This window comes from Zea mays, chromosome 3, assembly GCF_902167145.1.
Source record: "Zea mays cultivar B73 chromosome 3, Zm-B73-REFERENCE-NAM-5.0, whole genome shotgun sequence".
Classification (NCBI taxonomy): Eukaryota; Viridiplantae; Streptophyta; class Magnoliopsida; order Poales; family Poaceae; genus Zea; species Zea mays.
Window position 1 is genome coordinate 64,778,782 of NC_050098.1, and position 27,931 is coordinate 64,806,712.

Consider the following 27,931-nt stretch of genomic DNA (forward strand, 5'->3'; position numbering starts at 1 on the left):
CTTGGTAAACCTCCACACTTCGATGGAGAGGACTACGGATTTTGGAGTCACAAAATGCGTAGCCACTTATTCTCTCTTCATCCAAGTATATGGGAGATAGTAGAAAATGGAATGCAATTTGATAGTACGGATAATCCCATGTTTATCAATGAACAAATTCCCAATAATGCACAAGCTACCATTGTTCTTTTAGCATCCTTGTGCAGGGAAGAGTATCATAAGGTGGGCGGCTTGGATAATGCCAAGCAAATTTGGGACACCCTCAAGATCTCACATGAGGGGAACGACACCACCATGGTCACCAAGATGGAGTTGGTGGAAGGCGAACTAGGAAGGTTCGCAATGATCAGAGGGAGGAGCCAACTCAAACGTACAACAGGCTTAAGACCCTGGTCAACAAAATTAGGAGCTATGGAAGCACGAGATGGACGGACCACGACGTCGTTCGGCTTATGCTAAGGTCCTTCACTGTCCTTGATCCTCATCTTGTAAACTCTATTCGTGAAAATCCTAGGTACACCAAGATGACGCCCGAGGAAATACTGAAAAAGTTTGTAAGCGGGCGAATGATGATCAAGGAGGCAAGATATGTTGATGAGGCGTTGAATGGCCCAATGCTGATCCACGAGCCTCAAACCGTTGCTCTCAAAGCAACAAGTAGCAGAGAGGGGCTACCTAGCAAGTTGGCGCAAGTTGAGGCGGTCGGGCTCAATGAGGATGAAATGGCCCTCATCGTCAAGCGCTTCAAGACGGCGCTCAAAGGTCGCAAGGAGTATCCCAACAAAAGCAAGACAAAGGGAAAACGCTCCTGCTTCAAGTGTGGTAAGATTGGTCACTTTATTACTAACTGTCCCGATAATGATAGTGACCAGGAACAAGGAAAGAATGGGAAGAGAGAGAACAAGAAGGTTTACAAGAAGGCTAAGGGCGAGGCACACCTTGGAAAAGAATGGGACTCGGATTGTTCTTCGTCCGACTCCGACGACGAAGGACTCGCCGCCACGGCCTTCAACAAATCGTCTCTCTTCTCCAACGAGTGTCACACCTGCCTCATGGCAAAGGAGAAGAAGGTAAGTACTCGAAGTACTATTACGTATGCTTCTTCAAGTGATGATGAGTCTAGTGATGATGAAGTAGACTACGCAAGCTTATTCAAAGGTTTAGACAGAACTAAAATTGATAAGATCAATGAATTAATTGATGCTTTGAATGAGAAGAATAGACTGATAGAGAAGCAAGAGGATCTTTTATATGAAGAGCATGATAAATTTGTAAGTGCGCAAAATTCTCTTGTTTTAGAAGTTAAAATAAATGAAATGCTTTCATGTGAGTTATCTACATGCCATGAATCTATTTCTAGCTTAAAGAGTATTAATGATGACTTAAATACTAAGTTAGAAATGGCTAATAAATCAAACTCTTGTGTAGAACATGTTGTGATTTGCAATAGGTGTAAGGACTTTAATGTTGACGCTTGTAGTGAACACTTAATTTCCATTTCCAAATTAAATGATGAAGTGGCTAGTCTTAACGCTCAACTTAAGACTAGCAAAAATGACTTTGATAAACTAAAATTTGCTAGGGATGCCTACACTATTGGTAGACACCCCTCAATTAAGGATGGGCTTGGCTTTAAGAGGGAAGCCAAGAACTTAACAAGTCAAGGGGCTCCCATTTTCAACAAGGAAAAAGGGAAGGCTCCTATGACTAGTAATAGTCAAAAGAATCATGCATTTATTTATGATAGAAAATTTTCTAGAAATGCTTATCATAATAGGAGTTGTAATGCTTATGATTCAAATGCCATGATTGCTTCGAGTTCTTCCTTTGTGCATGGTAGAGACATGCCTAGGAAAAATGTTATTCATCATATGCCTAGGAGAAATGTTGTTCATGTACCTAGGAAAGCAAGTAATGAACCTTCTACAATTTACCATGTTTGCAATGCTTCTTTTGAAATTTATAGGAAGAACAAGAAAGTGATTGCTAGGAAATTAGGGGCAAAATGCAAGGGAGATAAAACTTGCATTTGGGTCCCTAAGGCTATTGTTACTAACCTTGTAGGACCCAACAAGAGTTGGGTACCTAAAACCCAAGCCTAATTTGCCTTGCAGGTTTATGCATCCGGGGGCTCAAGCTGGATTATCGACAGCGGATGCACAAACCACATGACAGGGGAGAAGATGTTCACCTCCTACGTCAAGAACAAAGATTCCCAAGATTCAATCATATTGGTGACGGGAATCAAGGCAAGGTTAAAGGACTAGGTAAAATAGCTATTTCATCCGAGCATTCCATCTCTAATGTGTTTTTAGTTGAATCGCTCGGGTATAACTTGTTGTCTGTTAGTCAATTATGTAATATGGGATATAATTGCTTATTTACAAATGAAGGAGTGATGGTTCATTAGCTTTTAAGGGTGTACTAGACAGCAAACTCTATTTAGTTGATTTTGCAAAGGAGGAGGCTGGCGTAGATGCATGCTTAATTGCTAAGACTAGCATGGGCTGGCTGTGGCATCGCCGTCTAGCACATGTGGGGATGAAGAACCTTCACAAACTTCTAAAGGGAGAACATGTGTTAGGTCTAACAAATGTAACTTTCGAAAAAGATAGACCTTGTGCAGCTTGTCAAGCAGGTAAACAGGTGGGAAGCCCTCATCATAGCAAAAACGTGATGACCACATCAAGACCTTTGGAGCTACTTCACATGGACCTCTTCAGACCCGTCGCCTATCTCAGCATAGGGGGAAGTAAGTATGGTCTTGTTATTGTTGATGATTTTTCCCGCTTCACTTGGGTATTCTTTTTGCAGGATAAATCTGAAACCCAAGGGACCCTCAAGTGCTTCCTAAGGAGAGCTCAAAATGAATTTGAGCTCAAGGTGAAGAAGATAAGGAGCGACAATGGGTCCGAATTCAGGAACCTTCAAGTGGAGCAGTACCTTAAGGAGGAAGGAATCAAGCACGAGTTCTCCGCTCCCTACACACCATAACAAAACGGTGTGGTAGAGAGGAAGAACAGGACGCTCATAGACATGGCGAGGACGATGCTTGGAGAGTTCAAGACGCCCGAGCGGTTTTGGTCGGAAGCCGTGAACACGGCTTGCCACGCCATAAACCGGGTCTACCTTCATTGCCTCCGCAAGAAGACGTCGTACGAACTTCTAACCGGTAACAAACCCAATGTTTCATATTTTCGTGTATTTGGGAGTAAATGCTACATTCTAGTGAAGAAAGGTAGGATTTCCAAATTTGCTCCCAAAGCTGTAGAAGGGTTTTTGTTAGGTTATGACTCAAATACAAAGGCGTATAGAGTCTTCAACAAATCATCGGGTTTGGTTGAAGTCTCTAGCGACGTTGTATTTGATGAGACTAATGGCTCTCCAAGAGAGCAAGTTGATCTTGATGATGTAGATGAAGAAGATGTTCCAACGGCCGCAATACGCACCATGGCAATTGGAGATGTGCGACCACAAGAACAAAAGGAGCAAGATCAACCTTCTACCTCAACAATGGTGCATCCCCCAACTCAAACTGATGAACAGATTCATCAAGAGGAGGCATGTGATCAAGGGGGGGCACAAGATAATGATGTTATGGAGGAAGAAGCACCTTAAGCCCCTCCAACTCAAGTCCGAGCAACGATTCAAAGGAATCATCCCGTTGACCAGATATTGGGTGATAGAAGCAATGGAGTAACTACTCGCTCTAGATTAGCAAATTTTTGTGAGCATTACTCGTTTGTCTCTTCTATTGAGCCTTTCAGGGTAGAAGAAGCCTTGCTAGATCCGGACTGGGTGTTGGCCATGCAGGAAGAGCTTAATAACTTCAAGCGAAATGAAGTTTGGACACTGGTGCCACATCCCAAGCAAAACGTTGTGGGAACCAAGTGGGTGTTCCGCAACAAATAGGACGAGCATGGGGTGGTGACAAGGAACAAGGCTAGACTTGTGGCAAAAGGTTATGCCCAAGTCGCAGGTTTGGACTTTGAGGAGACTTTTGCTCCTCTGGCTAGGCTAGAGTCTATTCGCATTTTGTTAGCCTATGCTGATCACCATTCTTTCAGGTTGTTCCAAATGGATGTGAAGAGCGCTTTCCTCAATGGACCAATCAAGGAGGAGGTGTACGTAGAGCAACCCCCTAGCTTTGAGGATGAACGGTACCCCGACCACGTGTGTAAGCTCTCTAAGGCGCTCTATGGACTTAAGCAAGCCCCAAGAGCGTGGTATGAATGCCTTAGAGACTTTCTAATTGCTAATGCTTTCAAGGTTGGGAAAGTCGATCCAACTTTATTCACTAAGACTTGTGATGGTGACTTATTTGTGTGCCAAATTTATGTCGATGACATAATATTTGGTTCTACTAACCAAAAGTCTTGTGAAGAGTTTAGCAGGGTGATGACTCAAAAATTTGAGATGTCGATGATGGGCGAGTTGAACTACTTCCTTGGGTTCCAAGTGAAGCAACTCAAGGATGGCACCTTCATCTCCCAAACGAAGTACACACAAGACTTGATGAAGCGGTTTGGAATGAAGGATGCCAAGCCCACAAAGACTCCAATGGGAACCGACGGACATATCGACCTCAACAAAGGAGCTAAGTCCGTTGATCAAAAGGCATACCGGTCTATGATAGGTTCTTTGCTTTATTTATGTGCAAGTAGACCAGACATTATGCTAAGCGTATGCATGTGTGCTAGATTTTAATCCGACCCAAGGGAGTGTCACCTTGTGGTCGTTAAGCGAATACTTAGATATTTAGTTGCTACGCCTTGCTTCGGGTTCTGGTATCCAAAGGGGTCAACCTTTGACTTAATTGGATACTCAAACTCTGATTATGCTGGATGCAAGGTCGATAGGAAGAGTACATCAGGGACGTGCCAGTTCTTAGAAAGGTCCCTGGTGTCTTGGAGTTCTAAGAAACAAACTTCTATCTGCATGGCAGATAATCCTATGTGATAATGAGAGTGCAATCCGCATGGCGGATAATCCTGTTGAACACAGCCGCACAAAGCACATAAACATCCGGCATCACTTTTTGAGAGACCACCAGCAAAAGGGAGATATCGAAGTGTTTTATGTTAGCACCGAGAACCAGCTAGCTGGTATCTTTACCAAGCCTTTAGATGAGAAGACCTTTTGCAGGCTGCGTAGTGAGCTAAATGTCTTAGATTCGCGTAACTTGGATTGATTTATAGCATACATGTGTTTTATGCCTTTGATCAAGTTACTTTATGCATTTATGAAATTTGTTGTTTATGTATGGTGCTCAAGTTGTGCAAGGGATCCCCAGACCTCACAAGTCCATATGTGAATGATGCACATATTTAGGGGGAGAAGTGCTACAACTTGACCCTTTGAGACTAACATTTGTGCTTGAGTTTACTTCATGTAGTCTCAAAAGTGGATTGAAAGGGAAAAGTGAACTTGAACCATGCAAGACTTCCACTGCACTCCGATGAAAGGGTAACTTACTCCAAGTTCATCTCCATGCTCTTATTGCCATTTTGCTCTTAATTGACAATTTTGGTGAGGCAATGGGGTTCAAGGGCCAAAAATGATCCCGTTTTGGTGCTTAATGCCAAAGGGGGAGAAATTAAGGCCAAAGCAAGAAATGGATCAGCTACCACTTGAGAATTTTGAAAATATGATTTGTCAAAATACTCTTATTGTCTCTTATTGTCAAAAATTGGTCTCTTGTGGGGAGAACGGTTGATTATGGGAAAAAGGGGGGAGTTTTTGAATCTTTGATCAATTTCTCTTGGAATACCTCATTTTATGCCTCAACAAGTGTGTTTGACTTAGAGATAGGAAATTGAGTTTGATTTGCAAAAACAAACCAAGTGGTGGCAAAGAATGATCCAAATATGCCAAATTTGAATCAAAAACAATTCTTGTTCTTATTTGCATTAATGTTGCACTTCTATGAGTTGCTTTGTGTTGTGTTGGCATAAATCACCAAAAAGGGGGAGATTGAAAGGGAAATGTGCCCTTAGGCCATTTCTAAGTATTTTGGTGATTAACTGCCCAACACAAATGATTTAAGTACTAATAAGTGCCAAATGGTGGATGAGGTGTAAATCAAGACAAAGGTATGATTCTAGACTTAGTACATTGGTTTTTGTGTACTAACATATTTGTCTTAGTGCTAGAACCAGAGAAAATACAAAAGGAAAAAGACTTGGCTGGAACAGCCAAGACTCTGCGCAGTCTGGGTGCACCGGACTGTCCGGTGGTGCACCGGACAGTGTCCGGTGCGCCAGGCTGGAGTCTGGTCAACTAGCCGCTCTCGGGAATTCGTCGGCGACGTACGGCTAAAATTCACTGGACTGTCCGGTGGTGCACCGGACTGTCCGGTGAGCCAACGGTCGGCCGAGCCAACGGTCGGCCGCGCAATCCGCGCGTGACGCGTGGCCGAGCCAACGGTCTGAATGGGGCACCGGACTGTCCGGTGCGCCAACGGCTCCAAATCTTCAATGGTTGGCTGCGCCAATTTAGGAAGGCTATCTGCACCGGACAGTGAACAGGGGATGTCCGGTGGTGCACCGGACTGTCCGGTGCGCCACCCGACAGAAGGCAAGAATTACCTTCCTGGATTGCTCTCAACGGCTCCTAGCTGCCTTGGGGCTATAAAAGGGACCACTTCGCGCATGGAGGAGACACACAAGCATTCTTTGATCATCTCTAAGCACCAAGACTTCATTCTAGCGCATTTGATTCTTTGAGATAGCAATTTGAGCTCCTCTTGAGTTGAGAACTCCGTGTGTGAACTTAGAGCTCAAGTTGTGACTAGTGTGCATGTTTGTGCTGTTGCTTTTGAGACTTGTGTGTGTTGCTTTTCCCTCCCTTACATCCGTGCTTCTTTGTGATCATCATTTGTAAGGGCGAGAGGCTCCAAGTTGTGGAGATTCCTCGCAAACGGGATATAGTGAAAGAAAGAAAAACATCGTGGTATTCAAGTGGATCTTTTGATCACTTGAAAGGGGTTGAGTGCAACCCTCGTCCATTGGGACGCCACAACGTGGAGTAGGCAAGTATTGTACTTGGCCGAACCACGGGATAAACCATCGTGTCTCTTGTGCTTGTTATTACTGTGACTATTGTGTTTCACAAGAGCTCGGTCCTTAGCCACTTGATTTCATTGTGCTAACACTTAATCAAGTTTTGTGGCTTTAAGTCTTAAGTTTTTACAGGATCACCTATTCACCCCCCCCTCTAGGTGCTCTCAGCCACGCGCCAATTGACCCCGGAAACCGACACGACGGTTGGTGTGGCCAGTGGCGGACTAACAGCATGCGCGCGCTGAGATGGTACTGCGCGTGCTAAGAAGATGCCCCAGTCGCACTATGGCTACACAGGATACAGACTTTGGCCCTACCTACAGGTTCGCCCACTCCCCTGAGGTAGGCCCGGGGCCACTATCAGTACCTTGAATTAGGGGTATCCCCTCCCTACAGTATAAAAGCGCCTTTGCCGTGCAACGGTGACCCCAATCGCACGAGAAGCAGCACCTGACCCCACCACAAGGACGGGGTTTGGAGCACCACGTGACAAGAGGAGATAAAACTCCCCATGATGCATCGATAGGTCCTGACCTCAACAGAAGGGCGTCGGACCTCTGTACTAACGGGGTCGGGGCTCGCAAAAGGGCATACTGGGTCCCTCGGGTAGGTCCCAGGTCCCTCGGGGTAGGGACCGAGCCCTGGCAGGGCTCCGAGACCTGGGAGACCCCGGCATGAATGGGGGTCCGGTGCCGACACGTGTCCACCTCTCGAGGAGGACTTTCTGCTCGGACAGAGCCCCTTGGCCTGAGGCTCGTGACGAGAGCCAATGGGCCGAGCCTGACGTAAGGCCTGCGCGGCCGCTCGACCCCAGCATTTATTGCGGATTGGACGCGCCGCCTGCCACTGCACTGATAGGTGACAAGCCCTCTCGGCATTAAATATGCCTTGTCCAATCCGTTGGCAGGCGGCGCCAGGGTCGTCCAGTGGGCGGCACGCCTGACCAGTCCACTAGCGGATTGCGAGCCGGTTCGGAGCAGAGCACTGCAACCATCTTCTCTTCCGCCAGAAGCTTCCCCTGTACGTCAGGGATACGTAGATCTCGAGCGTCAGGGAAGGGAATATTGTCTCGACAACGGATATTAGAGGATCCGAAAACTATATTCTTTATGTCCTTGGGCCCACATGTCGGGGCCCAGCCCCTTTGTGCATGCCCCCCCTTCAGCTATAAAAGGGGAGGCATGCGACGTTACACACACACGCAATCTAAGACTCGCTGGCTCATACAAGCTCTCAAGCAATACATCTCACAGTGGAGTAGGGTATTACGCTCCGACGGCCCGAACCACTCTAAACCCTTGTGTGTTCTTGTGTACTTCCCCTTCTCTCCAACAATCAAGCGAAATGCCTACACCCTTCCTCATCTCAGGACTTAGGGCGGGTGCACTTCGCCACCCGGCCGAAGATCTACTCTCCGACATAAGTAAACCTAGAATTTATCACACCATGAAACAAAAGATATGTGAACACTCACATCTAAGATCGGTGATTGTTGATAGCTAGGCAGGGATAACAATATATATCTCAAGTATTCTTGGACTGAACAACAACAGACTTGATTTCTACATCTCATGTTTTGGCGAGCCTGTCACATTAGAAGTTCCTTCTATCTGCGATTTTTCCTTGTGCTCTGAATACCCACCTGAAATTATGAAGAGGAGTCAGAATAAACAACTAGTGCAATGCAGGTTTGGTAAGATATATGGCTACCCACCAAGATGACCAACTATACTTATCACCAAAAAGGTGATATAGGATTAGCTAATATATATTTTCTAGTATTCTTATGATTAAAAAAATAATTTTTTCAAAACTAGAATCTATTATACATAAGGTTTAATATATTATAAGAATTACCTAACTATATGACTGCAATTTATGCTTGGATCACCCCCACAATTTTAATGTTTCCCATATACAAACTTGGTCTTGATCTACAATGCCATCAGTTATTTAGAGAGCAAGGATAAAATTATGCACCAAAAATTAAATATAACATGAGAAAACTAGTTGCATTCATATTTACAATGTGTGTCAGTTATTATGGTTTTCTTTTCAACTCAGGTTGCCAACTAACAATAACCAAAATGTGACATACAAAATTATTTTCATAGCCATTGCTTGTGTCCACATACCAAACACCATCCAACTAATTACCCTAATATTTGTATTTGGAGCAATAAGCATTTGAACATATCCAAACACTTGTGTTTATCTTTTTTGAAACTTAAGTATTGTAGGGGTTCCCAATAGTAATTTTATTGAAAATGAAGAGTTATGTATAGACAAATAATGTTAGAGTAGGGAAAGGGGGATAGACAAAGCCTAACATAGGCACTAATGATTGCTTAATTTTGTGACATATAACTAGCATCTCTTTTCCAAACGCCTCCTTGCATCTGTCTTCTATGGGTGGGATGTTCTCAAAGATCCATCCATTTCTGCTCTTCCAAATGCACCAGAGCATTGTTAAGATTGCTTCCATGCACCATGAGATTTTCAACTGTCTTGTGATCTGGCTGACTGCACTATGTGGGTTGGAGGGAAAGGTGCTAGAATGCCTATTAGTGCCAGCACCTTTTAGCTAGCAAAGTTACACCGAAGGAATAAGTGAGATAAGGTTTCATCTTCCTGCAGAATGTAGTTTTCACATTTGTAGGAATCTAAATCCATATGCCTTCTCCAAAGCATGTCCTAGGTATTCAGCCTGTCCTTTAGGAATAGCCAAAAGAAGAATTTTTTGTTTAGGTTGACATTTGGAATTCCACAACCATTAGAATCTCGAATTGACCTGTATTGACCTAATCATGTGCTTACATGCCTTGCATGAGGAGAAGTGGTGATTCCCTAGATGCTACATCCACTAATCATTATGCTCTGGAGACTAATAATCTTACAATATGTTAAGTAGAGGCTAAAACTAATGAAATAACTCTTAGGACATTGGTAGATGAAACATGGAATTCTGGGTACGAAAAGGGAGAGTACTTTATCACTCCATAGGTCATGCCGAAGTTGTATAGACTTCCCTTGCTTAGCCAAGACCTTCGAAATTCCTTTGAAGGATGTAACAATTTTAGGACTCCTTTCCACCCTAAAGAGCCAACCTTTTTCTCGTTTGGTACCATGATGTGGTAATTATTTTCCTAGATCAGATTAGCCCATGGAATGTTATTCCTTTAAAGCATTTGGGGGTTCTTCAAGAGCAGGGCTTCATTTTGTGTTGCAAGATTAAGGATTCTCAATCCTTCTAGAGTTTTGGGCTTGCAGGCCAATTGCCACGCAACTTGTGATTGTTTCCTTACTAAGTTTTCTCCACTACATAGGTAATTTTTTTCTATATTTGTTGATTTGCTTGACCACTCAGGCTAGGAGTTGAGAGTGCACAACTAATAGGTAGTAAAACTAAGAATATAGAGTTCACAATTTGCAAGCATCTAGCTTGGGATAGGAATAGAGATGTTGGAGACAATCTACATTTGATCTTTTGCACCAGAGGTAGGAAAGCTATCAGATTTGGCTTTGTTAAACCTATAGGCAATCCCAAGTATGTAAAGGGATAGACATCAATCTAGCACTAAAAAGTGCTACATAGAATACTCATCTTTTGGTCAGACATGTTAATGGGATAAATATTTGATTTTGTAGTAGTTAACCTTAAGTCTTATGGAGTTAGCAAATGAGTTTAGTATTGCTTTGACGAATAATAGATGCTTCTGGCAAGCTTCTAATACCAAATTGGTGTCATCAGCATATTGAATGATAGGAAAGAATTAACCACCGATATGCTGAATTGGCAGTTTGAGGAATACCAAATCCTTTGCTCTATTAATGATACACTAGAGAAAATCGGCCACAAGTACAAAAACAAGAGGTGAAAGTGGGTCCCCTTAATGATTACCCCTTTTGCAATGAAAGGGCTTCCTTGGGACACCAGTAAAGAGAACCGTAGAAGTGATGGAGTTCATGATCATCCTTACTTATGATAGCAATTTGAGACCAAATCCTTTATGTAAAAGGATGTCTAGGATGGCTACATGCTCCACCTTATCAAATGCCTTTTCAAAATCTAGCTTTAAGATGACAAGCTCCTTTTTATTGATTGCATAAGTGTAAGTATTCGAAAGACCATGGTAGACAGTCTTGAATAGACCTTGCCTTAACAAATCCATATTGGTTAGCATGAATGACTTTGCTAATCACCTTTTTCAACTGGTTGGCAAGGAGCTTGGTTAAAATCTTCACACTAGAGTTTAGAAGAAAGATATGCCTAAAATCCCTAATAGTGATTCGTGAATCTTTTTTGGGGACGAGGACAATGTGGGAACCATTAATGCCCTTACTGACATAAAAAGTTAGATGAAACTGTTGGCCAACACTTCGTTACTAATTCATTGTTAAAACCATTAGGTACAAGAGGTTTATCTGAAGGGAATTCTAAAACAATAGCTTTAATATTTATCCTAAGAAAAGGGAGCATCTAGGCAATTGAGGTCAACATGATGAGACAATTGTGTGGGTAAGCTAAAGACCATGGATGTGTGTTGCGAGGTTCCCAATATTTCCTTGAAAGAAACTCATAAAGCCCTAGCCTTTCTTCATGGTTAACCATCATCGAACCAGTATTATCCTGAATGGGTGCAATAGAACTATATCTATGCGAAGCAGTAGCATTAGAATGGAACAACTTTTTACTAGCATCACCATAAAGTTGCCCATTTGATTGCACCCCTCTACTTCTAGCATGTTTTTTGCTGGTTTAACATCTCTTGTATCCTTTGGACGAGATCTCGAAAATTCCATTCTTGTATAGTTAGATCCCTATTTTCCTCAATAAAATCCAAAATTGTACTATTAGTTTCAAGTTATCAATGGTGGCAGACAGGTTGAGTAGAGTTTTCTCGCAATCCTTAAGGCCCTTCTAGATCTTTTGAGCTTTGCCATTATTCTTTTAGTTGGGTTCGGTTGGTAGAGTGGTTGATGCCAAGCGGACTGGAAAATTTATTGTAGGTCTTCATATTCGAGCAAAAAAAATCCAAACTTAAAGGTCTAAGGCTTTGGGAAATTGATTTTTATTATGATTAGCCATGAAACTTTGTTCGAGGTATCCCTAGGGAGAGTCCATGCATTAGTTCTAGGGTATTGAACAGACCACTCCTAGGAGACAAAACACTAATCAAGATTTTCTTGAAGTGGATTATGCTGCATATTTGACTAGATGAATGCATGTCCCTTAAGAGGGATTTCTAGAACTCCAATTTTGGAGATCGAGGCATTGAATTCCATCATAAGCTGAGTACTACCCCAAGTTTGTTCTGGTTCTCTAGTCTCCTTATTAGGTTCAAGGCGCCCAAAAAAAGTCATGGTTAGTCCACCTGAATGGAGATGTTGGCAACCCATTGTAGAAAGGATGCACGACCTGCCACAATGCATAGAGCGTAGATGTTGGTGACAAGCCAAGAATGATTAGAGATAGTAGAATAAAACATTATTGTGCCCAGTGAATTGATCCTTTCTAGATAACTATCATACCCCAGAAGACCCAAGTTAGGGGTGGACATAAAAGTTATCAAAAATCCAACGGCAAAACTTTCTGAGGTAGGTATCATCAAAATGTTCTATCTTAGTTTCTTGTATGTAGATAATACTGCATCTTGTATCCTTAACTTTGTTCCTTAAGTAGATCCATTTTTCTTAAGAGTTAAGTCCCCTGGCATTGTGAGGAAGGATCTTCCACTCTCTATGCTTCTCTTGTTGTGTAAATACCATAAGAATATAATAGCTAGAGTAAAGTAGCATACACATAGCATATGCTAAAAATAATAGAGCATACAAATTATCCACAATTTACATAATAAGACCTAGTGAAGGGGAGCATAATGAACATATATTCATCCATGGCAACAATGCTAATGTTTTAGCATTCCAACAAGCAAGCCAAAAGGACACAAGAGTTTCATACCTCCATCCCAAAAGAAAGGAAAAGGCCCCACAAGGCCATGAAAAAATATTAATAGTTCACTTCATCAAAGTATTATAAATTAACATGCCCATTAAAGTTAAGGTATTTATCAAAAGTTGCTAGCATGCACAACAGTAGTAATGTGAAGGACAACATAGCTTCACTTCTTGGGTGGCCTCTAGGCACCCTTCTCATTAGTGAAATTCTGGTTTTTTCCTTCCTTTCTAGCATCTTTTCCTTTGCATTGGTCGATTTGCCTAGCCTCTGAATGGTAGGTTTAGGAGTTTTTGAAGCTGCCAGAGAGCTTGAAGCAACGAGCCTAGGGTCCACCGTATAGAATTTTACACCCAATTGTTTAATAACTTATAGGGAAATTGTGGGTGGTGGCAATGCACCACAAACAAGGTGACACTTACTCTGGTCAGCATCTTGATAGAAACCTAAAGCTTTCTACTCAAGGCTCAAGCTTCTCCTCACCTCATTGTCAACTAAGCAGTTTTTCTTCTGTTTCCTAGGACTCATGGAAGTTTCTTCCTCCATCTCTTAGCAGGGGGCACTTGGAAACTTAAGGGTGATGGCACCTAGAGCTAGGTCCAGAAGGGCCTTATAAGTCTCCAAAGAAAGGAACTTTAAGGCCCAATCAAAGGAACCAGGAGAGAGAAGGTCGTCCATAAAGAAAGAAGTCTAAGCTTTGGGCACTAACGTTGTTTGAGCTGGATCAGAGGCTAAGAAATACTTGGACCACATGAGGAGCCCTTTCTTGGACAAGAAATCTTCGATGTCTAGGTCACCATATTGGGCATCAATTATGTGCATAAATGACACTTGGAGATGCTCTTGGACAGGCATATTATCAACCACTTGCATGTGGGCACCTACATGCACCTCATTCTCTTGCATCTGATTATCCTCCTCCAAGACCTGGTTCTGTGGAAGTGCCTACAGAGCTAGAATTAATGGGATATCCTAGTCCTATGGGTTTCATTTCTAAAACTTAGGGCCCACTTGGGCATTATGTGGAATGGCATCGAGACCACTGAGCTATCTAAGAAGTTAAGTTCATCGAGGCCTGAATCTTGAAAGCTGAACAGCATTTCAAGTTTAGGATGTGGCTTTGGATCCTATTGCTGAACCGACGCTTGAGGAACCTCCACTAGCCATTTGTTTGAGTCATCAAGGTCAACATTCTAATGATCAATATTTTGAGTGTTTGCATCAATCAATTAGTGTAGGCTAAAATCAAAAACAGCATTTGCAACAGATTGCCCTAGCCCAAAGAAATCAAAAGGCATATCCTAGCCATTATCAGGCTTAGGGAGAATATACTCTTCATCCTTAGATTGCCCTCCCAAGGAGGTCGTGTTGTATCACAACACACTAGACTATCCAAGCCAGCCCCTAAAATCCCTCTGAAATAGTAAAGACAATAAACCGAGGAACCTCCTCAAGAGCAATTACCCTTCCCTAAAAAAGCAGCCTTATAAGATTTGATTGTTTAAATTCCCACATAATAATCCTACCAAAAGAGCCATAACATTCTAGATGTATTCATGAGCCCAAAAGTCTAATGGGAAACCCAACAACATCAGCCACCATTCCTTGTTAAATTAACAACACGATAGTTCCAAGCTTCATTATGCGTCATAACAATGAAGTTCATCCCCATGGCCTGCTGAGGGCCAAGTGCTATCATATTATCCCTATCATAAACATATCTAAAGCAGGCACATGTATGCCCAAGGTGCGTGTAATGAATTTCTCTAATGTTTGGCTATGTGGCTCCACTCACTATTCCCTCACAGTATCAACCACATCTTGAAACTGAACAATGTTATCTAGCAAATGCTAAATAGAAATAATTGCCCAGTCTTCATGCAATGAGAGCTAATTGCGGTTGACAGAGCATACCGTTATTTCATTGTGTTGCAACGACATCAAGATGAAGCCTAGAGGGGGAAATGGAGCAAGGTATACTCAATGCTATGCCATTGTAGAAGACACCTCTTGGGAAGGCACTACCAATGGAGAACGAGGTGAGTGAGGTTGTGCACACAACGGTGAGGGTTCTCTTTGGAGCATACTGTAATGTCAAATGACACTATGTGAGATGAAGGGGCACCCCTTGAGTTGATCGCCTTAGAGTATTCTACAAATCTTTCGAACCGTGGAGGGGTGGAGGGTCCTCAAGCCAGTGAACAAGAGAGTAAGTTAAACCAAGAGCCATTAACCTTACTAGTAAAGGAATCAGAAATAGGAACTGTCAATCAGAAACCAATCTTCTTAATTGCAAGTTTACAAATAGGAACTACCGATTGGAAACCAGATTGTTTGCAAAGGAGGCATAAAAAATTATTCCGGAAAGAAAACTAAGAATGTATAGTGCATAGGCAGCACTCACACATACCTGGGCTAGGGCCCAATATAGATTTGGGTATCCACATGGCATGGTAGGTATTGGAGAAAGATACCATGGCCGACATTACATCTATGACTTTATCCCATTAAGAAATTGCCATGAATACCTGAATTGCCCTGGAAACAAAGCCTCTTGAAAATTGAAGTTCTACAATGAGACTTTACAAATTTTCCAGAAGAAGGAATCCAAGAAGATTTTCTGACAAGAATAGAATATGCTCCTATCAAAATTGATGAACATAGGTTGTAAATATAGAATCCCACTTGCTTAGAAGACACTGAAAACCTGAAGACTATCATATAATGGAATCACATTGAAATCAATAGTCGATCCTCCTATACAGGATTGCATAACTCCCCTAACTTAGAGGTGAGTTGGAGATTACATCTTCCAAAAGAAACAACCAATAAAAATTCAGGATATTTGTTACTGAGAAGCCAATTGATAGGAAGCCCAAGAGAATTCCATATATATCTTGGCATGAAAATGAATGTCTAGTTAGAAATCCAATGCTGAATGATGTTCAGAGGTTGGACCCGTTGACAAGCTCCTTCCCACACGAGGCATCCCCTTTCGCCACTAGCTACTTGCATTTATCTTCACCAACCGAGAACATAAATTTGTTCTTTTAGTTAGTCCAGGTCAGAGATGGACCTATGACGAGAATTTGTCTTAGTTAAAGCTACCAACTAGGATTAAAAACCCTGCCTAACATCCAACTCTTTAGGCTTTTGCGAGGCCTTTATTCCTGGTTGGTGGCTTCAACCAGAACTAAAGGCAGGGTGTAATCGGATCGGATATGGATACATATTACTCGTCCCATATTTGTTTTCGTATTTTTCTCTTCGGATTCGGATAGAATACGAATATTATCAAGTTGTGTCGGATAAGATTTAAATGGATATTGAAATCTTAAATATCCAACTTTGAGATATGTATATGGATAAAGACTGGATCACAACCCTCTTAGACGGATCGACTTCGAATATAGATGGATAACGTATGTGCCATTTACATTCCCAACTAAAGGTTGTCTATTAGTTCTAATTGGGGCCATCAACAGAAACTAAAGGTCCAAGACCTTTTAGTCCTAATTAGTGCTCCAACTCGGACAAGAAGGTGATATATAGTCTTAGACGACGGCACCAACCAGGACTAAATGTCAACACTATTCGCCTGATAAGTTTGTTGTGCGCGTAGCCGGCTTGCGCAGAGTCTGGTCGGTCAGATACAACCATTTTTGGCATATGTGTGGATGCAAGCAAATGACCTTAAAATAGCTTGTTTTGTATCTGACCATGCGGTCCGTATCCCTCGCGTGGAGGAAACCAAACAGGCATCTAGACAAAGTCAATGCACGTGGTGATTCAAGATGAGAACAACCAATTAGACAGTATATGTCTAGCTTCCTTCGTTCGAGCCTCGAGTACAATTATTAAAGCTTGTCACTCTATTCTTGCTCAAGTTCTTGTCTCGGTTATTTTAAAAAAGATCTTCGATCCTCCATCCTTTCTAGGTTCTAAAGGTTAGTAATACTACTAGAATCCAGCTCTTTGCTGAGTGCTCGACACTTTGTCGAGTGCAATTTGTCAAGCACTCAGCAAAGAAGCCTTTGTCGAGTGCCACACTCGACGAACTAACACTCTTGGCAACGACCTCCTTTACCGAGCGTAGGACACTCAGCATCTACATACACTCGACAAAGACCTTTTTGTCGAGTGTCAAACTCTAGGCGAAAAACGACGCTCGACAAAGGGCCATTAGCAGCCAACTATAGCTGACGACCATTAACTTTGCCAAGCGGCAGACATTGACACTCGGCAAAATAGCTTCTTTGCCGAGTGCTCACCTGTTGGCACTCGGCACAATATACTTTAATTTGTCGAGTGTCTTTCTTTGACACTCGGCAAAGAATATTTGCATTTTTCGTTTTCCACCAAACTTTTTGTGGTGTTTTCCTACAGTATATAGACATACATGTTCAATTTTGGTATAATTATCAAAGTGTTTGCTGTAGCTATTCCATTTAGTTTGTTTAATTGAATTTCATTGGATGATTCAGATTTGAACTGTAAGTCACTCGAAAATTGGAAAAAGTTGAATGCAAAAATGATATTCATGTTATTTAGCATAGGTTACGACCTATTTTAGGAATAGACCATAATTTTTTAGTACCATGCTCACGAAATATGACCGTGAACTTGACATCCAGTTGTTCTAAAATTGTACAAAACACAAATAAAGTCAAATAATCATGAAACTTGTTGACATGTCATGATATCATATGTAGAGCCTATGATAAAATTTTGAGACTATTTCAAGAAAGTTGTCACACACTGTGTATAAACCTATCCGGTCAACATTGAAGTTCATCGATTTCATGTGAAGGACACTTAGCTTTCAACACATAGTGTGTGACAACTTTCTCGAAATAGTCTTAAATTTTTATCATATGCTCTACATATGATATCATGATATGTCGACAAGTTTCATGATTTTTTGACTTTGTTTGTGTTTTATACAATTTTAAAATAACTGGATCGCAAGTTCACTATCATGTTTCGTGAGCATGGTGCTCAAAAATTTCGGCATGTTTCTGAAATAGGCCATAACATGTGCTAAATAACATGAATATCATTTTTGCATTCACCATTTTCCATTTTTTGAGTGACTTGCAGGTCAAATCTGAATTATCCGAGGAAATTCAATTAAACAAACTAAATCAAATAGCTAGAGCAAACACTTTGATAATTGTGCTAGAATTGGATATGGTGAGCAGCATATGTGGACACACAAGTCGGCTTGACTCAACTACCCTATTATGATGACCTACTCCTTCCACACAACATTGACATGATGCACACTGAAAAGAATGTCGTCGAGGCACTTTGGGCAACAATTATGGACATTCCTGATAAATCAAAGGATAACGTAAAAGCAAGAGTGGATCTGGCAGCGTTATGTGATAGACCAAACCAAGAGAAGGCATAAGGCTGATTTCGTCCTCAGCAGGGCCCAGAGGAAAGAAGTACTACAGTGGATCAAGATATTGATGTTCCTTGATGGGTATGCAACTAACTTGAGTAGGGGGTGAACTTATCTACTATGCGAGTCTTAGGGATGAAGAGTCATGACTTCTACATATGGATTGAACGGATTCTTCCGGCGATGGTTCGAGGCTATGTCCCTGAGCATGTCTGGCTAACGCTTGCAGAGTTGAGCTATTTTTTCCACTAGCTTTGTCCAAAAGAGTTATCTCGGACTGTGATTACAGACTTGGAAAGATTGACACCCGTGTTAGTGTGTAAGCTTGAGAAGATCTTTCCACCCGACTTCTTCAATTCGATGCAGTATTTGATTCTTCATCTCCTTTATGAGGCATGAATGGGGGGGCCTTGCAGGGATGTTGGTGCTATCCAATCGAGAGATGTCTAAAGACTATTTGAAAGAAATGTAGAAATGAATGCAAAATTGAGGCTTCCATTGAAGAGGCATACATTCTAGAGGAGGTGTCAAACTTCACAACAACTTACTATGGTGACAAACTATCGAGCGTGCATAATCCACCCCCTCAACATATTTCGAGGGCAACTCAGAAGCGCAAGTGATTCGACCACCAAGACCTTGAGATATGAAGAGTGGCACCATATCATGCTATATGTATTGACCAACCTTCAAGAGGTGACGCCATACATGGAACAATTTCTTCATGAATTCTGGCGTCGATCAAGGGACCCAACTCCACAGGAATATGATACTCTTCTTAGAAAGGGTGCGGGAAATGGATTGCCCGATTTCATTTCCTGGATCAAACATAAGGTGCATGCTTAGTTTGACATTTGAAGTTGCTCTTACGCGCGAATACTATAACAATCTAGCGTGTTTGAACTTGCAGGGCCAAAGAGACCCCGTCTATGAGTGCGGAGTTGAGACAAGTAGCCAATGGCTTTGCCTATAGGGTTAGAAAATATTCTAGGTATGATGTCAACGGATACCATTTTCGCACAACAAGCTACGACCAAAGTTGGCCCAATCGAAAAACCACGTGTTCTGGAGTCTTACGCCCGGGCTTGACGAGGTCGAATATTTTGGACGTATTGAAGAAATTTATGGACTCAATTTTCATGGTTCCAAACCTCTTACTCCAGTGATATTCAAATCATTGGCTTGACCATGAAGTGACGAGACGGACACATTCTAATATTGGCCTAGTCGAAATTCGACAGGATTCCACCTTACCAGGAGACGATGTCTATATCGTGGCCCAATAGGCCACACAAGTGTATTATCCCCCACATGCGTGCCAAACGAAAGAACATCTTAAGGGTTGGGATGTTGTGTATAAGGTATCACCGCACAATAAATTACCTGTTCCAAACAATGAAGATTATAACTTAGACCTGGACACATATGATGGAGAGTTCTTCCAAGAAGATGGGCTAGAAGGGCGATTTGAGATAGACATAATCGAAGCTATCAAAATGGAAGTAGATATTGAAATGGTTGTTGATGAGGAGGATGATGAGGTGCAAATTGACAGTGACTTAGGAATACTTGAAGGCGATGACATTAATGACACACTTGCTCCTTCAGATGGTGTTGACTATGAAATGGTTGATAGTGATGATGAGACTTATGATCCAGCTAACCCGGACACATATGAAGATTAATTTTAATCGATGTAATGCTTTATTTTATTTATTTCACATCTGGTTCTAAAAACATCTTTTTTATCTCTTTTTATTTGCTTACTCTTAATTGCAGGTTGATGGAAAAAGATGGTGGGCGGTGGGATGAGGACAAGGAGGGGGAGGAGGAGCACCCGTAGGACGGCGAAGGAGGCACAGCAGGACGATGACGCTCAGCAGTAGGTGGAGTAGGTCACTGTTAATGCGGCACAACAGGACGACGATGACACTCAGCAGGACACCTCAGGTTCTAGTGCCTCAGGTTCGAGGAACGTCTACTTGCTAGGTCTCTCGAGTCTCCCTCAGCGACCCATACTTTAATATTTGTCACTTACCACGACTCCGTCCTTGGGGAGAAGGTGACCAAGCAGGACTCCCGGACCATGTCGTTGACTCGAGACCAGTACTTGCAAGTAAATACAAAACTTTAATATTCGTATTAAATTTGCTTAATTTTATCTTCTGATATGTCGTGTACTTGTTTTTTTGTAGATGATTCCTTATTGGTGCACTACGAATCCTTAATGCTAGGATCAGATGGTGGAGAGCTGGTGCTCGACTAAGTAGGACGAGGCGCACGACGCTAGCCGGTAACGACGTCTGATGATGCAAGGTCCCTCCTACCACCAAGGTAGAAGCATGGGTACGTGCTCTTTTTTATTTAGGTATATAACATTCGATTAGGCATGATTTCTAACTACCTCGTTAGTTTTCTTGCAGTCGGCGTCACATGGTGGCCAGCCTTGCTCCATCTTCTCGGCGTATGCTATAGCCACAAGGGCAAGGTGATGTCCGACATCACCTACAACCCGGAGGACGGGCCCGAGACGTATAGCAACTCTGCCGTCTACAGTCGCCTAAGTGAATACACTACCATGGCACAGGAGGTCCATGGGCCAGATTACATTCCGAGGATCGAGGACATTGATGGAGATGTCCTCATGAGGGTCGAAGGAGGCAAGCGACATGTGCGGTACTGGATTGTCGACGGGGCAATCAACTCGTCGTCCACTCCCACTCTGTCCTAGGTGCGAGCAAGGAGCACGAGCGTGAGCCTAGCCATACGACCTCGGCAGGACAACTCACATATCGGATAGAGCAACTCTAGGTTAGTGCTTCTGTAACTCGTCATTCTTTAAGTTATATACCTTCTCTTTGAGTTATTATAACATTAGGGTGAAATATTACAGGCCCAGCTAGAAGACGAGAGGAGGGAACGAAAGGAGATGGAGGCGAGGATGAGGGTGGAGCGGGAGGTGGAGTGGTTGGCTCGCTTGGCAGATCAATAGAGGATGGTGGAGATGTTCCAGTACATGCAGAGCCTTGGCGCCGCAGAGGGTTTTGCTCCACCACCTCCGTTGTTCCCTCCAGCTGACCCTGCTCAGTTCCATACTCCTGTGAGTATCAAAGTTCTAGTCATGCATGATATATATTCATCTGATATAACACATGCAATCTCTTCTCTGTGCAGTGACAATCTACGGTATCCAACAACCCTCAACCCTTATGGATCGTCCAGCCCATCGCTAAACCAGTCCAACCACCCACCTCGTTGATGTTCTTCTAAACTTAGTTGTGAGACATGTTTATGCCATATTTTGGATGTTTGTGGACTTATTTATGTGAGTACTTGTTAGTGTTGTGAACTATTTTGTGGTAGTTGTGACTTTGTGAAGAAACATGTGATATTTGTGAGCTATGTCGTGTGTTTGATGTATGTTATGATTCTGTGATATCTGTGATGTATGTGTGATGATTATGTGATATATCTTTTGTTTGTTTGGATGGAACAACAAAAACAAATAAAAAAGTGTCATTCTGGTTACTTTGCCGAGTGTAATACTCGGCAAAGAGATACTTTGCCGAGTGTCAAGGCCACAACACTCGGCAAATAAGTCACACCTGGGAACCGGTAAAGTTTCTTTGCAGAGTGTTGTGGCCATAACACTCGGCAAAGAAGCAACCTTTGCCAAGTGACTCCTAATGCACTCGGCAAAGGAACTGACAAAGAGGCCCGCTGGTGCTCCCTTTGCCGAGAGCTAGTCTAGCGGGTACTCGGCAAAGGAACTGGTAAAGAGGTCCACGGGGTGTTTCTTTCCTGAGTGCTAGTATAGTAGACACTCGGCAAAGTCTCTGTCGCTGTCACCTGTCGCCGTGACGGCGACTTTTCTTTGTCGAGTGTCCGACAAAAAGTGCTTAGCAAAGAAGCCGTTGCCGATATATAGTTCACCGATCCTTATTTGCCGAGTGTCATGCTTGACAAAGACTTCGCCAAGTGTTTTTCAGGCTCGGTAAAGCTTGAACCACTCGATAAAGCAGTTGTGTCTCGTAGTGTTACATTATGTCTCATATTTTATTTATAATGTATTTGAATTGACAAACCTTTGAAGAACATCAACACGTACCTCCCTTCCACAGATTGGGTCGAATCCAACCTAGAATCTCGGAACCCTGCATCTTCTCGTGCACAGGCTTCACTTCAGATCTGCCGGTAACAACATCAACGATCTCCAAACGATGCACCATGTCGTACGGATCCCCATACAAGGGTTCAGAGAAGTAGATTGTGTTCTCCTTGTACTCCGATACACTTGTTCCGCTGAAGCTTCCGTTGAAATGCTTAGACACGAACAGTGTCTGATCACCGATGTCCTTCACCCTGGACCACTCCGGCGTACGGTCGTGGAGGTTGCAAGCGTAGATCGCGCTGCTGTAAGTGAACGTCTGCGTCTCGTGGGACGTGCTCACCATGGCACCCACAATGTGCAGCTCGCCGTTTGACTCCAGGTAGCTCCGGTGACAGAGCCCCGCAGGTGGCGACAGCGATGGCAACAGCGTCCATGCGCCGGCGTTGCTGCTGAAGACGGAGATCTCTCCAGTGTAGTCGATAGCCAAGAACTTGTCTTGGCAGTGGACGATGGAGGCCACGGAGAAGTCCAGTTTGGTGTCGAGCAGCGTCCATGCGTTGTCGACTCCAACCCGGCAGAACGCGACCTCCGTGGAGCACCCGAGCATGGCCATGGCCACGCACTCGCTGCCGGCGTCAGGCGGCGCGGAGAGCACGATCTCACGGAAAAACACGTCCCTCATGTCTTGTAGCTTGATGACTCTGCCTGCATCTATGTCTCCTCCGTAGTCGTCGGTGGAACGGAGGACCCACCGGCCGTGGACCTTATACACGGGTTCCGATGAGGACGCCGCCGCGACATGTTCACCTGCTGGCGGGAGCTCAATGCGGCGGGCACCCGCGCCGGCACCGGCACCAGCACCAGCGAATGGATTCAGCAGCGTGACGGCCGCAGCCTCGTCCATGAGCGCCAGCCACCCACACGACGAGCCGCACGGGACCTTGCCGCGCACGTCGGGCAGCGTCTTGGAGAAGACCTTTTTCTCCGAGACGCAATAGAAGCCAACGCGGTCCGAGTCGGCGTCGAACGGGAGTAGCAGGAGCGGCCCGAAGATCGCGAACGGGACGGCGGCGCGCCATGGGGAGCAAGCGGATCGGAAGGCCGCCGCGTCGTGGCCTGACGCGAGACGCTTCCCGATGGACTCGAGGAGATCCTCTGGCAGGCCGGATCTCCAGTCAGGTAGGGACCTTCTTCCGGGAGGCTGAACCATGGAAGACAGATGACATCAACTACGGCTCGCCAAGAAATGGTGTCTGGTGTCTACTGAGTACTGACGCGATGGACCAAGGATTGAAGAACGGGGATATGAGGAAAGTATTCAAAATTAACAAACCCAAAACTGCAATCTCAGCAAGAAACAGCAAGCGAGCTAGGGCGATGGAACACGTGAGCTAGCGTGAAAACAAATGAAACGAGGTTCCACTCAAAAAACAAATGAAACGAGGAAGACGCCGTGGAGTCATCTTTCCTTTTGCAAATGTAAAGAGAGGGATGTAATTGAATGCAGTTGGCTGTAAGATAAGCTCGAGATAGAGCAGGGTTCGCAGAAAGGCCGAAATGCTGAAACTAATCGTCGCTTTGCTTTTGAACTATTCGGTGTGCTCTTTTTTTCGCTTTCGCACACACGAGCTGAGCATGCATGCATCGGCTGCATGCCTTCATGCACCTGGGCATCATCAGCTAAATGATCACCTGTCTAGTCTAGCACAGTACCAGAAACTGCCAGTTGTTTCTTGCAGATATGAATTTTTATTGCAGGAGATATATGGCGACAGCCAACACTTGTCCATTTGCTAGTTCTTTTGACAGACTACATAGAGTGTACTGGCTAAGGCCAATTCCAGTGTCCCATCCCTATGTTGGCCCTGCCACGCCAGCTCTCGACTCTACTCTCGCTCCTATCGCTCCAGTACACTACAACAGGCTACAGCCTCAGCATATACTTACATCAGTTTTTCTATTACAGAATTAAGTAATTCACACATATTTATTTCAATCATCAGAAATCACACAACATAATATTTTTTACTGAATTAAAACATACAAAGTGCAATATAATTAAAATAAAATTACATGATAATTAAAATTAAATTACATAACTTTAATCGAACTCCCCCGATCCCATCCTCATCTTCGTCCTCTTCACGTTCTGCTTCCGGTTCCTCTTCTTCGTCATCTACCATACCAAATTCTTTTTCGACTATCTTTACAGACATGTGTAACACCTCGTCCAATCCCTGGATCGGCGGTACTTACTCCTGTGAGCTCTCTAGAATCATATATCGTCCACACAGACCAACACGAGCCTTTTGTGCACACTTTATCCTCACTCATGCGCACCCGAGAAAACTTCCCGGTCGGTCACCCATCCCAAATTGTGTTAAGTCAAGCACGCTTAACTTGGAGGTTCTTTCGACATAGGCTTCCGAAAAAGAAGATGCACCTTGTTGGTATAGATACTCTATTAATTTTATTAAGCCTTGGGCTAAGATATCACCATCGCAGGGGCCAGGATATCACAACCTGGCATGGGTACGTCTTTCAGCCAGGTCCATATCTCTGGTTGATCAGCCCTTTAGGATGTTCCATTGATTCACAAGCTTGGCCTTCACTAATCCACCCCACAAGTTCTTCATTTTGAATGTTTCACTCGTTGATTCGCTGCTCGTGGCTTCCTTCCCTTTTGCCTTCGCCTCTGTCTTTCGTGCAGCCACCTTTGCCCTATCGTACCACACTGGTCAGGGCACTTCCTCCTCGGTGTCATCAGTGCCTCCAGAACTATATTCACTAGAGACTCCGAGTCGGGTTCCCTTATTCATAGTCACATCAGATTCACTACCAAGACCATGCGTTGTTGACCACTTAGGCTCGTGGCGAACAACTTGCCACCAGTAACGACGCTTAAATGGATGCCCCATTTTACCCTCGAACCTCGTCGTTGTTGCCTCCATGAGCATTGCATCGTCTACTCCGCTCTGACATAACCTTTCTTCTTGGAGGTAGCATCCATTGAACTTGGTCACCTCCCGGTTGTAGGTGCCCCAATGATCTTTATGTTGCTTGGTGGTTCGATTACGGCGAGGGTTGGGGGTGGAGTTATATGTTGTCGTTATTTGGCCTCAGAAACTTGATCCATTCTTATTGTAGCCAGATATGGGATCATTATAATGCATAATCCAAGCATTAACCTACAATAAAACCTATAAAATAAGTAAACTAAAAAATCAAGGTTAAATAAATGAGAAATTATTTACTCACAAGATTTCCTCGTTGGCAGTCGTTAGCTTGGTTTTTAGATCCAACAGATAAAGGTGTAACTAGAGGAGATGCTCCATACGGAGGTGGAGCATATGGAGCTTAAGGAGGTGCTCCATACATAGGTGGAGCATATGGAGGAGGGGTGTACAGTGGATATTGATACACATGATAGGGATAAGAAGGGTATGGTGGTGGACGCGCAGCCAGAAATAGTGTATGGGGGACTGAGGCTGAAACATCAGAGCGATGATGTAGTGGAGAATACTCATCAAACGGAAGGGTTGTAGGGGACCTATCGGACTGCAAGACATCCGTGAAGGAGTTCAAAACTGGAGACCAAACCAACATTGTGTGAAGAGAGGGGAGTTTGGAAGAGAAAAATGAGATGAAACAGTATGTGGAATGAGCTCCACCTGGGTGGGGGTATTTATGATTTGGCCAAATTTCTGAGGCCAAAATTTACGGCGAGAGAGGGATTGGGGATAAAATTTATGATTTTTTTGCAATTTTTTGGATTTTTGAACTCCAAACGGTAAAAATGGCTAGTTGCAATGGCTAGCACACATGGCGCCACGTGGACCAATCAAATCGTGCCAACTCGCTCTCGTCCGCGCACCCGCCCCGCGCTAGCGCCTCGCCTCCCTCTCGCCCGCCTCTCGCCCGGATGTGCGCTCCAGCACGCGGGCGAGAGTGGGGGCGATACAGCCCACTCTCGGCGGCGTGAGCTGCGTCGCTCGGAGGCCCTCTCTCGCCCGCCTCTTGCCCACGTTCGGGCGTCAACGACTTCCTGCCACCCGCACTACCATCTCCATTGGCACCAGTCTAATTAATTCTTGCCTACTCAGATATTTTTATATTTTTTTCCTTGAATACGTAAGAGTGCCCTCCCGTAAGACGTGCACATAATCTATTATTATACTAGCAAATTTGTTCGTACACTCACTCAATTATGACTCAATATATACGTTATATTAGATAAGATTCTAGATGCAATTCATTGTAACTCGTACGAGCATAATGCAATTTACATACGTGACATTAAGAGTCTACGGATCAAATTTTAAAAATTAAAAAAAGACGACATATTAGGTATATATAGATGCATATATATATATATATATATATATATATATATATATATATATATATATATATATATATATATTATGTAATCTATCACAGGTTGTAGACTTTTTAACGGTTGGACTAAAGGTTCTTCAATTTTGGTACATATTTGTTGAACACTAAAAGTAGCGGACAATCCGTCCCAAGGGGCTCAGATGGTTCACGCTCCAGGATCAGATTGACTCAGATGATTATTCTTATCTCATGCGTGGTTATCCATCTAATCACGTGGGATCTATTGGTTATCGCCTAGGAATAGGTCCAGACCTCTCCTATATAAAAAGGGTACGGTCGATTGAAAACCACCAACACATTCCAATCGAACCAATTTACTTTATTTATCTTTCCTGTCCTAGGAGTAGATGTAACGTAGCTATACTTGTACCTTTCCACATATCCACCTCCACCCATATTCGACTATACGTCGTCTAGATCCGTCTTAACTGGCCTTCCGACCCCAAGACGACCCTAAGATCTACTTCGTCCACTTCATTCAAGATCTCTTCCCCAAATTGATCTCTTAATTCCTAAGACAACTCTACGTCGTCTAGGACGCCCCGGGTGACCTGCTGACCCGGACCACCCTAAGATCTCTGTCCTAGGGGGCGGGATCCAGGTTCCCACGAGGAAGAAGATGACCCTGCACCATCGCGGGCCATCCGGCTCGACCATGGAAGAAGTCGCTTCTGCCGCCAGGTCACAGACCGTCTGGCTCTACGCCGCAGCGGGGAGCACCGTCAAGCGACCCAGCGACCTGTCACGGACCGCCGCCGTAGTCCACCTTGTAGAGTCGAACCCAAGGTATTGCTCATCACGAGAAGGACTTAGGGTTCGTTGTTATTTGGCCCAAATAGATGGTGAGTATCATATAGGTGACTCAGTGCTATAAAGATCTTCACCTTTATTCGACCCTACATCATCTAAAGGTGTCAAGTACCTCTAGGTGGTTCATTCTAGTGTTTTGTGACCAAAACGGTGCCAACACACTTTTTGGCGATTTCACTAGGGACGAA

At 43.6% G+C, this 27,931-nt stretch overlaps 1 protein-coding gene across 5 annotated transcripts; it reads right to left on the bottom strand.

Annotated features, from left to right (window-relative positions):
• Nucleotides 1–8,508: 8,508 nt before the first annotated feature.
• On the bottom strand, nucleotides 8,509–24,034 carry LOC103650156 (F-box protein SKIP23). 5 transcript variants are annotated; one of them, XR_002750282.2, is made up of 3 exons: nucleotides 22,533–24,033; nucleotides 15,428–15,555; nucleotides 8,521–8,703 (listed from the first exon to the last, which is right to left on the bottom strand). XR_002750282.2 is itself a non-coding variant. In XM_008675799.4 (2 exons), exons 1-2 carry the CDS (start codon nucleotides 23,743–23,745, stop codon nucleotides 8,624–8,626), a joined length of 1,293 nt encoding a protein of 430 aa, XP_008674021.1. In that variant the 5' UTR covers nucleotides 23,746–24,031; the 3' UTR covers nucleotides 8,509–8,623. The 5 variants fall into 5 exon arrangements, 4 of the variants coding, with proteins under 4 accessions (XP_008674021.1, XP_035822114.1, XP_008674026.1 ...); XM_008675799.4 differs by lacking the exon at nucleotides 15,428–15,555 and having other exon boundaries at nucleotides 8,509–8,703; nucleotides 22,533–24,031; XM_035966221.1 differs by lacking the exons at nucleotides 8,521–8,703; nucleotides 15,428–15,555 and adding an exon at nucleotides 18,888–19,242 and having other exon boundaries at nucleotides 22,533–24,034.
• Nucleotides 24,035–27,931: the final 3,897 nt, after the last annotated feature.

Coding starts and splice junctions, on each gene's coding strand:
- LOC103650156 (XM_008675798.4), bottom strand. CDS start 23,745: ATGGTTCAGCCTCCCGGAAGAAGGTCCCTACCTGACTGGAGATCCGGC. Junction 21,505..22,532: donor ACCCAATCTGTGGAAGGGAG/GTACGTGTTGAT, acceptor GGAACTGAGCAG/GGTCAGCTGGAGGGAACAAC.